Source organism: Marmota flaviventris, chromosome 16, assembly GCF_047511675.1.
Source record: "Marmota flaviventris isolate mMarFla1 chromosome 16, mMarFla1.hap1, whole genome shotgun sequence".
NCBI classification, from domain to species: Eukaryota; Metazoa; Chordata; class Mammalia; order Rodentia; family Sciuridae; genus Marmota; species Marmota flaviventris.
Window position 1 is genome coordinate 69,980,967 of NC_092513.1, and position 14,967 is coordinate 69,995,933.

General features: G+C 46.4%; 1 protein-coding gene across 10 annotated transcripts in view; it reads left to right on the top strand.

The window, feature by feature from the left end:
• The window catches only part of Aopep (aminopeptidase O (putative)), a 306,012-nt gene that overhangs the window by 199,132 nt on the left and 91,913 nt on the right, over positions 1 to 14,967 (top strand). For 7 of the 10 annotated variants that reach the window (XR_011704742.1, XR_011704744.1, XR_011704743.1 and 4 more), the window contains one exon: positions 8,883 to 8,943. The exons of 1 other annotated variant lie outside the window; for it this stretch is intronic. Coding sequence is in view for 3 of the 9 variants with exons in the window: in XM_071602504.1 (XP_071458605.1) it covers positions 8,883 to 8,943 (61 nt within the window). In the remaining 6 variants the exon portion in view is untranslated. The remainder of the gene's footprint in view (positions 1 to 8,882; positions 8,944 to 14,967) is intronic. 2 more of the 10 variants (XR_011704747.1, XM_071602506.1) reach the window with 1 other exon arrangement.

Genomic DNA, 14,967 nt, shown 5'->3' on the forward strand with positions numbered 1-14,967 from the left:
ACTGTTTCCAGTAGCAAGATTGATATTCAGACGTCTTGAGAAATTAAGTATCTCTTTAAAAAAGAGCTGACATTACTCTCCTCCTTTCTGACCTGCAGATTTAACTGTGTTTTTATGCACATAACAGATTTCCAATTGTGGAAATGAATTCTTTAACACAGATGAGTCAGATTCATGCAGGACCAGTCACCTACATGTTGATGAGCTGCTTTTACATGCTTTCTAAATTGGGTGTCTCAGGGTAAGGTGTCTGGGCTTATGCTGTCAGACTGGGTGCAGGCAATGACATGAAAATTCAGGAGAGGACCCAGGCCCATGCGGATGTGGAGATTTTTTTCCAAATATTGGATTTTTGCCTGGCCTATTTTTGTTTAAACTCCCCCTTATTCCAACTTCTGTTAAGGAAGACTCCAGACTCATTCCTCAGCAGGTGAAAGGGTTATTATGAGTCCTTTTCTTTTTTTAATACAGTAGAAACACACATAAAGGAAGCCAGTGCACCACAGAGTTAACGTGTCCGTCCTATTTGGTGACCGACCTCCTTGTCTCTGCAGCTCCATTGCAGCTGGTGGAGCTTGCAGGAGGCCTTAGTCATTGGCCAAGACACTCACCGGCTCAGGATGCTGCTGGAGATCCATGCCTTATTTTGGAAGGTCTTAAATGTTTCAGATTTGCCATCCTTTTTTTTTAAGTAGACATATGGGCTTTTCTTCATGCAAAAATCACATCAGATGTGGCCAGTATTCTTAAGATCAAGAATAACCTGCAAAATGTATATCCTCCTCTCCCCCATTTTTTTTTTGTACCTACCCCAAAATAACTTTTTCAGGCCCTATAATAGAATGGAGCACTTTTCTTTAAAAAGGAAAAGAAAAGAAAATTCACAGGCATGGTGTCTTACCTCCTTGGGCTGTTACCAGACTCTGTTCTGTGTGATAACCACACATTCTTTCAGAACTTCTTAGAGCATAAATATAGCAATTTTCACTGAAGCAGCAAAGTGCATTTTTAGTTTGGGAGGTCTCTCTTTTAATCTTCTTCATAATAAGGTTATGGAGTTCATTTGGATGGCCCCTGAGCCCTCTGGCTCTGGGACCTGGATTTTATCTTGTGAATATTTATTGAGTCAACACATGGGGCCCACAAAGAGATTTTGGTTGTAATTGTGGAAGTTAAGAGCAGCGTCCCTGTCTCAATGTGGCCGCCGACCACATGGCCTTTGCTGGGCTACCTCTCCCACTTTTGTGTTTTCCCTAGCATGTTTAGGCCTCTTTCTAAAAACTCTCCTTAAAAGTTAAGGTGATTTCATTTTTACCATGAATCTACTTTAGCCAGTGTACTGGAATATGTTTTTAAGACTTAAACATCATTTTGCTTGCTAACTAATCTCAGAATCTAGTTCAGCTATTAAAACTGACTGTTTATCCTATTACCTATGCAACATATTGTACCAATTTTATCTAGGTCTCCAAAGGCCCCACACCTACCCCCTGGAGCCTCTAATCTTTGGCTCCGGTTGCAAACTGATCCTTGTGCACATCTGTTAGGCACGTGAGCTGCTCTGAACAGAACAAGGCTTTTCAGCTCGGACTAGTCAGCTAGTGTCTCTGTGTCACAGCCCTGTGTTGTTCTCTTGCTTCCATTTATTTAACATTCTCTATTGAGTGTCTCTCATCCCAGGTTTTAGGCGGGATGCTGGGAAACGGAGAAGAACAAATCCCAGGCCCAGCCCCCAGGAAGCTCGTAGCCAATTACAGGGGCAAAACAGGCCATTAGGAGCAGTGCAGGCTGTGAGGTTCTGGGTCCTGAGGGCGCAGAGAAAGGTCTCCCCTGTCCTAGCCTCAAGCTGCAGGCAGAGGCCCCCTGAGGCTGTCAGTGGAGGAGTGCCATCCGCAGGTTGGAAGACACCCTGGGAAGGCAGTGTGGAGGGTAGATTAGACACCAGGAGATCTTGAGATGGAGAAGTAACGGCCGAGGTGGTGACGGTGGCAGTGGTGTTGAACATAATAAACAGACGTGAGGAATATTTGAGGGGTGCCATCCATGCAACCTGGTTGGTTAGTTGTGAGGATTGAATAGAGGAGTCAAGCATGAGCCCGACCTTTCTTGATCACTAAGTTCCACCACGAAGTGACTTTGTACAGATAGTGGGGCAGCTGTTAGGATTCTACACCCTGGAATCAGCATGGAGCAGAGGGTGTGGAAGGGCAGAGAATTTGAAGGTGGCAGTGAGGGGATAAGGTGAGAAAAACCAGGAGTGCTCAGAGGGAGATCCAAATGCTAGGTGCCATTCTCCCTGGCAGGGGAGCACCCTGGGGAGTTGTTGCCCAATGTTCCTGGCCACCTGGTGTTCCTGTGTCGTCAGCGGCTGCCAGTGCTCTCTTTGCCCATCAGTCATTGTGTGTATGTGTGTGTGGGGGTGTTGATCTAGTACACCCACCCCCACCCAGAGCTAGGGAGCACTCTTGCTGTAAATGTCTCATCGGAAGTCATGGCGTGCCCAAGCGCAACCGCCTTGTTTTCATCAAGAAAATAAGCAACCGTGTGCAAAAGCTCTGAGACGCACACTATTTGCAACCATTGTGTATAGAGGGGACTTAAAATGTAGATGACTGAAACCTTAAAATCCATGTAGGGTGTGGGTTGCGTCTTAGCACTAGGTCCTGTCCCATTTCAGGCCCGAGCTCCAAAGCCCTGCACTTTCAGAGTCGCTTCCGTGGGTCTTGGAGTGCTTGCGAAAGTGGCCAGGGCTCTGTGCTTCCCTGAAGAGATGCTGGCAGAATGGGATGTTTATTTTTATTTTTTACTTTTTTGGTACTGGGGATTAAACCCAGGGGTGCTTTACCACTGAGTCACATCCCCAGCCTTTTTACTCTTTATTTTGAGACAGGGTCTCACTGCGTTGCTTGGGGCTTCGCTAAATTTTGAGCTTGCAATCCTTCTGAGTCAGCCTCCCCAACTGCTGACATCATTAGTAAAAAGTTATCATTGCAGTATTTGGATTTTTAAGAATCAAAAGTCCTGCCAAGGGCTGGGGTTGTAGCTCAGTGGTAGAGCACTTGCCTTATTATAGGTGTGGGGCACCACACCGGGCAGAATGTGATCTTTAGGATCTCAGGAGGTTGAAGGCAGGAGCCAGGAGTGAAAAAGGCACTTCACTTGCTCAGCAGCAGGTTGACAGTCACATGTAGCAGATGTGCCTAATAATCAGCTCCCCATCCTTGTCACCCCAGCCTCAGAACTCAACTGAGCCAGCTCATACGGGCATGTGCAGTACCATTTTCAGGCAAGCTGATGTTTATTTCTGTTTACTTTAACATCATGAAGAGAACAACTGGACACTCTGTGTGCTTTAAACACAGCTTATTTTTCTAACCAGGATCCTGCCAGGATGGCTAGCATATCCTCTCCCCCGCTGTGTTAACTAAGTGTGATGCATTGGTAGCCCCAAGGGATTGGTGGTCAGACCTTGAGACTCAGAGTTGCCCCCTAGGATGTGGGAGTACAGCAGGGAGCCAGCCAGCCAGCAGGCAAAACCACCTGCAGCTCCAGATACCCTGGAGGCCCAGGAGCGGGTGTGGCCGGTCTCAGGCTGCAGTGGGAAGTGCTGATGGAGGACTGGCCGTCTGGGGTCTGCGTACTTCTAGCTATCTGTGTAAAATCAATTTCCATAGTGATCAGACATGCAGAAGAGTAATTTCCTGTAAGTCCTGGGTCCTGGCGAGGTGGAAATGCTTCTGCTCCTCTATTGTGATTATCTAAGCCACATGATCTCAGAGGGAAAGACTTTACCCTTGGCCTGGACTCCAAATGTCCAGAAGTGTAGAAGTCGATTTTTGACCTCAGCACTGCTGTCTACAAGCCGACTTAAGTACTCTCAGCAGTTCTTGCCAGTTCCCGAGGGGGTTAGGCCACTTACACAGCCTTTCCATAGGGCTGTGGTTTTAAGCAGCAGGAGTGAATGCTTACCCCACCTTAGCAGCCCCAGGCGAGCTTGGTGCTGGGGCTGCCTGCCCCAAGCCTGTGAGCTGAGGAGCCTGTCGCTGCTGACTCTCTCCAGAATCCTCCTGTGCTGCCTGTGCTTCTCCATCTGCTTGGGAAACACCACACAACAATGGACGGCACTTCTCAGGGATGTTATGAGGAGGGACGTGATGCTGGGTGTAAGATGCTTCACAGCTTCCCAAAAGAAAGTGATCTGAGCAAACATACCCTCTTCATCAGGGGCAGCACTCCTGCCCTCCCACTGCCCTTCCATGGCTCTCTCCCCTCTCCTAAACGGTAGTAGGAGGACTGGCACCAGCACAGCTACTGCAGGAGCGCGACAGGGAGAAGCTGGGGTGCTGGGAGTGGCGGCGGCTCTGCTCTCCTGCAGGATTGTCTGCCTACACAGGACCAGCTCATTCTGAGGCCTAAGTTTAGAGCAGAAGGAGTTGCCAGGGCTTCACAGGCAGCCTAGGTTTGAATCCCGGCCGGGCAGATGCTACCTGCATGCCCTTGGACATGTTCCCTAACGTCTCAGAACCTGTATTTGGTCAGCTTTGATATGGAAACGGAATTGTTGGTCTTGCAGTTATTGGAAGTTTAGATGAAGTTTGTCTGGTGCGCAGTAGATGTTCAATAAATAGTAGCTGCTACTTCTGTGCCTTTATGTGGAAGTGGAATATAATTCCTTCTAATCAGTCCCAAGTACTTTCCTTTGCCCTCCCTTCCATCATACCCCTGTTCCCTTTTTTCTACTCTATTTATTTATAATTTCTTCTATTTATTTGTAGTTTTTTTTTTTTTTTTTTAATTAGTGCCTTGTGGATATGCATAAAGGTGTGATTCACTGTGGTATACTCCTGTCTCTAATAGGAAAGTTAGGTCAGATTCATTCTACCATTCTTCCCTTTTCCTGTCCCTCCTTCCTCCCCATCATCCTCCTTCCTCTACTGCAGATGTATCCACCCCACCCAAGAAACATTCCACCCTTGGCTTTCTGAGTTTGGCTTATCTCATTTAGCATGATGTTCTCCAATTCCATCCATTTACCAGCAAATGCCATAATTTCATCCGTCTTTATGGCTGAGTAAAACCTCATTGTGTATATGCACCACCTTATCTTTATCATTCGTCTGTTGATGGGCACCTAAATTGGTTCCCCAGCTTGGCTGTTGTGAACTGCACTGCTGTAAACATCGATGTGCCCTGTAGCGTGCTGATTTAAATCTTTTGGATTTAGCTGAGGAGTGGAACATGGTGGTCGTATGGTGGTCTCATCCCTAGTTTTTGAGGAGATAGAGGAGTTTTTGTTTGCTTTGTTTTTAGTGCTGCTATGTAACAATGTCTGAATGTGCACAAGCACCAGATATGGGAAAGTGGAATTCTCCTTAGCACTCATCAATGAACAGAGCCTCAGAGGTGACAGGACCAAGGCATGGACAGATTGTGGAGGGTCATCCTGCAGAGATGGATGGGGCCCAGGATGCCACACTGTCTCCCAGGCCTCCAACAGGACCGTTTGGATGCCACCTTCCACTCTACCCCGACACACCACATCCAGTTCACCTCTCACTGCCTCCTGTTGAAATAGCAACAGCCTCCCCTGCGGTCTCCCTGCCTCCAGCCTCTTCTCCCTCAAGTACTCTTCCTTGTTTCCCTGCTCTCCTGTTATTCATTCTACAGCCACTTCAAAGCCTCCGTGGCAGGCCCAGGGCTCAGCCGCGAGGCCTCCAAAGTCCTCACAGGACACCCTGATTCATTTCTGCCTGAGCTGGGCTGAGTGGAACTTGGCCCTCCCTGTCTGTGCATCCCTTCCCTTCCTGCCCTGGGCAGGACAGACAGCACTGCCTCCCACCAGGACATACTTCCGGCATTGTCGCCTTTCAGAATCTCTGCGGTGCTCCTCCCACCGTCCTCCTTCCCTGTCCCACAGAGGCAGGTGGACCCTTTCCACAGCAGTTGAGCCCCAGCTTTGCAAGAACTGCTGGCATGCAGACGGGTGTCTGTCACATGTCTCTCAGTCACTTGCTGGGTTTTCCATCCCAGCTCTCCGCAGAACCTGGGCCCAGTGGACCTCCGTCGAGTGTCCACCACTCAGAGACATTCTCCTGCCCTCCTCCCGCTCTGGCGAGGGCTTTGGGCCTTTCTCAGTGACATTCCAGCCCTTCACTGCAGCCCCTTCTCCAGGCCGCTTAGAGAAGTGTCCATAAGTGAAAATTCCTCACAGGAGACTCCCGTCCTGTCCTCATGTCCAACCTCCACAGTGCTGCGCAGCAGCTGTTCGCTGTCTTTTGCAAAATCACTCGAACGTGGCCATCAAGTCATCTCCCAAACGTCTTTCTTCAGGACATTTGATCCCAGTTCCCTTGACCTCCCTCCTGGGCCCAGGGCACCTGCCCTTGAATCATCCTTCCTGCCCTTTCCACATCCTTTCCGAAGCCTGCTTCTTGCTCTTGGTGTTGGAAGTTCTGAGGAGACCCCTTTCCCAAGATGCCACGTGCAGCTCAGCTCAGCTCAGGAGCAGGCCCCTCACTCCGGCTTCTTCAGTGTCAAGAAGATGGGGGACAGAGGTTTTGCCCCAGAAGGTCAGACACGGTATCTCCTCTGTGGCTGGAAACAGTGTCAGTGAAGGACATTGTCCTACCTGTGTCTAAGGAAAATTGATGTCGTTTTATTTCCTAGTGAAATGTGTGAGACTGGCAGAAAAGAGTAATTTTTATCACTTATATGGTACCAAGACTGCTAAACTGAAGACCTTTTCATGTTTAGAATGGCTGCAGGGGACCCCACCTTACCTGCCTCCACATGTGCCCCTGGGGAGGATACTTCATTTGGTGAAGGAGTCAAGTTCCCGCCCTTACCCCTGAGCAGCCCTGGGCTTTGAGCTGTTGCAGAGGCTCCGGTGGGAACTCCAGCTTGCCTGCCCACATTTGGGGTCAGAGCCCCATTTTCTCTCTGACCTTTTCAGTGTTGCTGCTCCCTAAGTGTCCAGCCAGCCACATTCTCCTTTCCTGGCCAATCAGTCATTGCTCGTGGCACTGGGTTTCCTGGGAGGCATGTCCAGGGATGACCTAGAGAGGTGGTGTCATCCCTCTGCCCTCTTGTATCCTATCCTCTCTCTTCTGCCTACTAGTCCCACAGAGGGACCTCAACATCCATGTGCATCCTGACCCCTTTCTCTACATGGTCTTCTTTCCCTCCCTGCATTTTTTCTGTTTTGAAATAGCAGTGGTTGCCTTCTTGAGCATCCTTAACTTGTTACTGGGACAGAGAAGACAGGGGGCACCAGTGATCAGTGGGAGAAAGAAAAGGAAGACAGAATTAGTTATCCCTTCTTTTTCCAGCCCCTTCCTGCTTTCCTTCCTCCACACTGCCCATGAGGCAGGGGGGCAGGGCTTGGCCCTCCAGCACCTTAACATTGCAGAAAACACCATCTTTCCACAACTGCTTCCACAATTCTAAAAGCAAGGGAGGAAATGTACAGGTGCACATGCACGTGTATGTCTGCAAAATTTTAAAAGATACAGAGCTTAACAACTTGGAACATCTTGCTGGGAAAGGTGAATATTCTCTTTAAAAGAAATCATATTTATTGAGTTAACAGTGAAAATGTGTCTTTATTCATTCAAGGAAAAAAAAATCTATGTAGGAATTCTTTTGTACACTAGGGACTGTTTTAAGTGCTGGATTAGCTCCCGAGAGATTCGTTGTTGGGAGGAAACAGTGAAAGTCAAGTGATTGAGTGACTGTCAGTTGCCAACTGGGCTGAATGCTGTGACATGGAGGATAGGGAGCTCAGTGGGTGCTGTGTGCACAGGGGAAGCCTTGTTTCAGTCTCTGAGAAGTCCAGGAAGGGCCTCTCTGAAAGCAGAGAGTCTGGGCATGAGTAGGAATTATCTGGAAGAGGGAAGAAGGGAATGGGTTTGCTTTAAACTTCATTAGCCAGGGAAGATGGGAAGATATAACTTCGGAGCTGCCCTTCCTAAATATATACTTAGTAATTTTAAGGAGTAGACAAGTCAGCAGGGCATGAAAGCAAAAAAAATAAAAAATAAAAAATAAATAAATTTCATTTGATGTAACAGGCAATCTTTAAATTGAGCCAATTTGATGTTGGCCTACTTGAAAATTAGATAGTGGAAGCTATACTAATTCCATATACCTAAGCCTCTCTGTGGTCTGATAATGGTGTGCATTATTTTTGCTTGTTGCAGTAAAAATCGTTATTATAAAGTTTGTTACAATGAAGTTTATATTTGAAGCACTAAGTGCTTTTACTCTTCAGTTTTCACTTTCCTCCACTGCTCTCTAGGAAGCACTCCTGACTAATGTGTCCTAGGAGTATGCCTTACCCTCCCAAATTGACTTTCCCAACCAAAAGTTTTCTTTTTCTTTTCTTCTCTCTCTCTCACTCTCTCTCTTTTTTTTTTTTTTTTTTTTTGGTGAGGGGGACTCATCTTAACCACTGAGCCACATCTCCAGTGCTTTTTATGTTTTATTTTGAGACAGGGTCTCATTAAATTGCTTAGGGCCTTACTAAGTTGCTCAGGCAGGCCTCAAACTTGCAATCATCATGTCTCAGCCTCTGGGTTTCTGGGATTATAGGCATGTGCCACCAGCCTGGCCCCAGAAGTTTTCTTTGAAAGCATGAAAACCCACTACCATGGTGTGCTTGTGGTTCTTTCATTTCCACATGCAGTTAATGTGCTTGATGGGAGAGAACTGATTTGATCAGGTTTCCTCCCACATTTAAACCCAGGGTAGCATTGCTCATTTTCCAAAGAAACTCTCCTTCTGGAAGAACAATGCTGGGACGTGCCTGAGTATTGAGAGGGAAGCAGTCTGTGTAGTAAGCGCTGTCACTTTTTAATCCCTTACTTTTTGTTGTTTTCTCAAAGGCAGGATCTATCTGTTGAAAACATCTTCCGAGACTGGCTTGAGAGTTCTGGAATGCCAAAGGTATGCTCAAGATAACTGCTTCAGGAGTCTGTGGAGAGCAGACTGCTCAGCCCACCAATCATGACTATGGTTTTTAGTACATGTACATAAACGTAATGATCTTGCTGAGGTGGAGTGTCCCTAAGTCAGGAAAACACTGCACTTCAGTGTGCCATTTGAGGGCACTCCTATGGCTACTGTTTCAATTTATTGTGATGCTATGGGTGGATGTTAGTCGGTTTTTGTGACACGTAACCAAAATACTTGTAAAGAACAACTTAAAGGAGGAAAGGTTTATTTGGGGGCTCAGGGTTCTGGGTTCACAGGTAGCTGAGTACATTGTTCTGGGCCCACGCGAGGCAGCACATCTCGGCAGAAGGGTGGGGTAGAGGAGTGCTGCTCCATTCGTAGCTGACCAGGAGACAAACAGAGAGGGAAGTGGCCACAGGGGAGATGCATCCTTCCAGGGCACGTCCCCAGTGACTCACCTCCTCCAGACACACCCCACCTCCAGTTACCACCAAGGCCCTTCAAACTAGGACGGACTGATTAGGTTCCAGCTCTCACAGTCAATCACTTAACCTCCAAACAGTCCTGCATTAACAATGGAGCTTTTGGGGATACCTCATGTCCAAACCAGAACAGTAGACATGATGCTATCCTCTGCATTGTGTGTTAAATGGGTTCTTACAGAGCATGGGGCATATTTTGGGTAGTGTCACCAGGCAACAGTTTCATGCCCCCAGGGTTGGGCAGCTGACCTCTAGCTCTACTCTTTGGATGTAGCCAAATAGGCAGACAGCTTTCATTTCCCTTATTTCTCTAGTACACCTGCCTCTCAGCCTCCCTCCCCGGTATGCAACAGCCTCCTGCTTCAGGCTGGCCTCACCTGTATTATCTGCTTAGAGTTGTTTCTCTGTTTTGGGGCCTGGGGCTCACTCTTAGTCAAGATTTTCTCCTTCCCTTTCAGTCCATGGGCGGTTCTGAGGGAGACGCCTTTTCCTGACCAGCCCTAGTCCCATCTGAGTCACCTGACCTGAAACCTCCTCTTCCCCAACCCTCATCCGGGTCCTGAGCTTCCTAGAGCCTGTTGGGCAGCCCAGGCCCCTCACCAACCCAAATCCTGACTCAAGCAAGAGACTGGGCCCTGGGGAATCTGAGGGTGTCATCCCAGACAAGGTAGTCAAAGGACGCTTTGGCCTGGAGCTTTCCCTGTCTGGGTGAGGGCGGCTGCACACCACTGTGGTGGGCTTTAGTGGCTGAGGGTGGACTCCCATGGCAGTGAGAAGCTCTGCCCCAGCTCAAGCAGCCCCTGTGACCTACTTGTTTCTGGTTTCATGGCTGGTTATATGAGCTTCCCCTTGGGAGTGTCTGAGTGTCAATCAATGTCTGTGATCCATGAAATGAAGGAGCTGGGGGCAGGGTGTCTCCATTACCTTTTCATCCCTCAACTCACTTCTCTATTCTTTCCTATCACTTGGGAAAATTGTCTGCCACCAGCCATCATTAACTTGTTCCTAAAAAAGGACTTTCTGCCTTTAGTTCAGGAGTGCATGTCACTTGTTAAAAGTTATTTATTTGGCCCAATCCTCTGGGAACAAAAGAGAATTAACAATAGAACAAAATGGAGTGGAGCAAGGCAGCTCCGGGGCCCTTCAGTTTCTAAGAAGGTGACTTATAGACCAGGTCACCCCCATGCAGAATATCCTGGGAGAGCGGGTTCAGGTTCCTCTGGTCAGAACTGCTGCCTGGCCCTTCATGCTTTAGATGGGCTCGGGGACAGTCTGAAGCCCTTTGCCTACGGTTGTCTTCCTAAGCCAGAGTGTTGTAAGGGTGTCCAGACTTCCCGGCCTGGGACAAGGCAGCTACTTGCAGCAGTTAGCCCAGAGGGAACGAAAAAGAAAACGTTCTTAATCTCACACCCAGAGCTGGCACGTCCCACTTGGGTTGTGGGTCTGTACCTTCCCCTGGAGAGGAGGGGTTTGCCAGGACCAGGAGGCTGTTGTTTTTCATTAAAGGGGGAAGGGCGGTGGCAGGGAGAGAGTTGCCTGTGAGCCTCGTGCTCTTTCCAAGATCTGGTTGCGTGAGCGCCAGCTTGCCGTGTGAGCCCTAAGAATCCCTGCTATGAACTGATGCCCTGCTGTCGAAACAGACAGGTGCGAAGAGGCCAGCTGGCTGTAAATTGTCTTTTAGACATAACTGCTATTTCCTTGGGTCCTGAACTCCTTAGTAAAAACACAGCAGCAGACAGAAGGACCCTGATTTGGTGCACAGTGTCCTGTCGCTGGGTGACCAGGTGGCGCACCTTTTCATCTCCTCTTCCCTTTCTGTGGCTGCTGGTCATTGGTCTGCTCTCAGCCCTTCCAGACTCCTGGAAAGTTTCTTTTTGTTTCCACTTGAGCAAAAGGTGTGGCGAGGACCTGAGACCTCAGGCTGCAGAAGCTTTCAGGTGCACGGGAGGCCTTGTCCTTCGTCCCCATGGTGATGATGTAAAGTTCCTAGCATGCCTGCCCTGGAATGGCGACTGGGTAGTGAGACTCCTCCGTGGTCTTTGTTCTCCAACATTTCTGGCCCCCAGCAGCTGAAGTCATTCATGACAGAAGTCACGTTTTCCTGCTCAGGTTTTCACCCCGCGGTTACAGAGGCTTTTTGTCTTAGGAAGGCTGGCTTTGTGGTTGGCCTTGATTTTCCTTTTTTTGCCACATTGATTGGAAGTCATTAAAAAAAATAATAAAATAGCCACAGCAACAACAGAGGTGAGCATGAGCGTCACACAAGTAAAAGAAATTAGATCAACATCTCTAAAGAGCATCTCACCCTATGACTTTTGATCTTCCAGAGAGACTTAAATCGTGCCCTCAGTGGGGTAAATTACTCACTTTGTGACATTTTTCTGACTGTAGAAATATTAAACATTTATGTTAGAATATTTTAAAAATTTATAAATAAAAAATAAAAATGACCCAGAGATCTCATGAAAATGGGAGGAGACCAAGAGATTAGAGGAAGGGATCGAGAGCGGGGAGTTGTGGGGAAAGAAGGTAACAGAATCAGCTGTCTATGTGTACGGCTGCACCACAATGAGGCCCGCTTGTATGGCATTGTATGTACTAATTTAAAATAGTAAAAGGGGATAGGGAGGGGTGGGCTGGGGAATAGAGGTATGGGGAATGAGATGATCAAATTATGTTATGTACATGTATGAGTATGTAACTGTTGTGTGTATCAGTAAGAACCACAAGGCTGAGGATGTCGCTCAGTGGCAAGCACAAGGCCCTGGCACAATTCCCAGCACTAAAAACAAAAAAACTATATATGTATGTATGTATATGTGTATGTGTGTGTGTGTGTGTGTGTATACGCACACACACACACACATACACATATACATATACACACATCACAAAAAATTAAAAGATAAATAAAAATATGACAACACACAAAAAATGACCAAGAGATTATTTTTTACACATATCCTTTTAGTCATTATTCTAAATATCCCAATACATATTTTACCCTTTTCTCTTTATTCTCTCATATATATATATATATAATCTTCCACTGAGCTATACCCCAAACCTTTTCATTTTGTTTTTGGAACAGGGTATTAGTATTATGCCCAAGCTGGCCTCAAACTTGTGATCCTCCTGCCCCAACCTCTCGAGTAGCTGGGATTACAGACATATGCCACCATACCCAGCTTATCTGCTTTTTTAAAAGTAAAAACAATGTGCTTTCTATAGCAAGTTGAAATAATAGCAGAATATGAGATGTAAACAACCCTGAACCCCTCAGTCATACTCCCCAGGATTACCACGCTCCGTGTACATCCTCTCACATCCTCCCTGCTATGCCCTTTTTAAATAAAATTGGAATTTTATCATCCAAACTTCATTTTTTTAAGACTGTGTCATGAGCAGTTATCCTTAATACATTTCAAGAGCAATATTTTTATTGGTACATTTTAATTATACATAATGGTAGGATTCATTGGTATCGTATAAGCACATAAGATAATTTGATCAATCTCATTTCCTAGTACTTCCCCCTTCCTCCCCAGAGTTCCTCCCTCTACCCTTCTGGTCTCCCTTCTATTTTCATAAGATTCCTCTTTTTTTTTTTTCTCTCTAGCCATATAAGAGAAAACATATAAGCTTTGACTTTGAGTCTGCCTTATTTCAAAGAGCAATATATTTTTAACAGCTGCATTGCTTTTTAATGCATAGTATCATAACTGAATTTTCTCAATAGTATGCTGTCATTTCTTAGTATGTGTAGGGATTGGTTCCAAGGCCTGTTGTGGGTATCCAAATCCTTGGATGGCCAAGTCCCATATGTAAAGTGGTAGGATATCTACACATAACCTACATCTCTCTTCCCAGATCCTTTGAGTTACTCTGTATTACTTATCATACCTAATACAATGCAGAGGCTCCATCAACAGCTGTTACACAATACTGTTTAGGAAACTGTGACAAGGAAAAATGCCTGTGTGTGTTCAATACAGATGTAGTTTGTTGTAGTTGTTGTTGTTTAATACTTTTGATCCTTGGTTGAATCCAGGGATGTAGAGTCTGTGGATATGGAGAGCCAACTGCACATTATTGTTAAGAAAGTTGTACATTTTACTAGTTTGTCACCTCTATAAATAGACTTCTATTCCTTTTCTTGTTCACTGTAAGGTTCCTCCTCATCCAAGGTGCACATATGTATTTTAATCTCCCCCCAACCCCTGGGATTGAACTCAAGGGCACTTGACCACTGAGCCACATCCCCAGCCCTATTTTGTATTTTATTTAGAGACAGGGTCTCACTGAGTTGCTTAGCACCTCACTGTTTGCTGAGGCTGGCTTTGAACTTGCAGTCCTCCTGCCTCAGCCTCCTGAGCTGCTAGTATTACAGGCCTGTGCCACTACAACCAGCTATGTTAATCATTTTTGTTTGCAGATTTATTCGGATACCTTTTTTCCATCTAATCTTTCTTCAGCACTACTTATTTTAATTGCTAAAGAACTATCCAGACTGGGGCTGGGGTTGTGGCTCAGTGGTAGAGCGCTTACCTAGCATATGTGAGGCACTGGGTTCTATCCTCAGCACCACATAAAAATAAATAAAGGTAAAAAGAAGAAGAGGAAGAATTAAGACGCAACCTGAGTTAAAAAAAAAAAAATCAGACTCCTCCACCCTTCTTAGATTTCCTCCCTTCATTGCCAGTCCAGAGATCCTTAAGTACATATTTGATCATATTTTCCCCTTTCCTCTCCTAGCACCTCCACCATTTTCTCGACATGTTTTGCTTGGCCTAGTGTAGTGGCTGACTGGTCTTTTAGCCACCAAGTTCTTCCCCTTTCCATGCATCATCCACAGAATGCCAAGTGAGGCTTCCAAAACAGCTCAAACCCACTCTCACCAGAAACTTCCTCCCCATTGACAATGTGCTTAGAATGCTCTTTGGCCTATTGATGGATGCTGTCCACAGTATTGCCCCAAACTACCTTTTTAAACCTTATTTCCACCATTCCAGGTATATGCTCAACCAGAACTATCAGTCTGCAAATATTTGTAAACTTCACCACTAGCCTCTTTTCCGTGCTCTTCTCTCCTTGGAACGTCTCCCTCTCTCTGCATTAGTGTGCAGCACAAGCTGTCTCACACTCTTGCTAGTGTGCGTGTGTCTCACACCATCCCTCTCAGCCCCAGAAACAGGTGATACCTGGCTTGTCTTTGCAGTTCCTGAGGTGACACTTCCCTGCCATGGCCATGGCACGTAGTAGTACCCGGGGATCACAGTCCAGGACAGCAGCTACCAGCTTCACGTGGCTGTCAAGCCCTGGAAGTGTACCTGGTGCACCTGAGGAGCTGGATTTTAATTTAATCTTTATTAGATTTGTTTAAAAATCCAATAAATCTGTTATTGTTTCGAACAACGTAGATATTGAAAAAAATCTACTTTTTCTTATAAGACAAATGAAATAAGATCTTATGAAATATGAAGAGAAACCAAGGATTTCTGATTAAGATTTAGAATCTGAATTGAGATGGAAT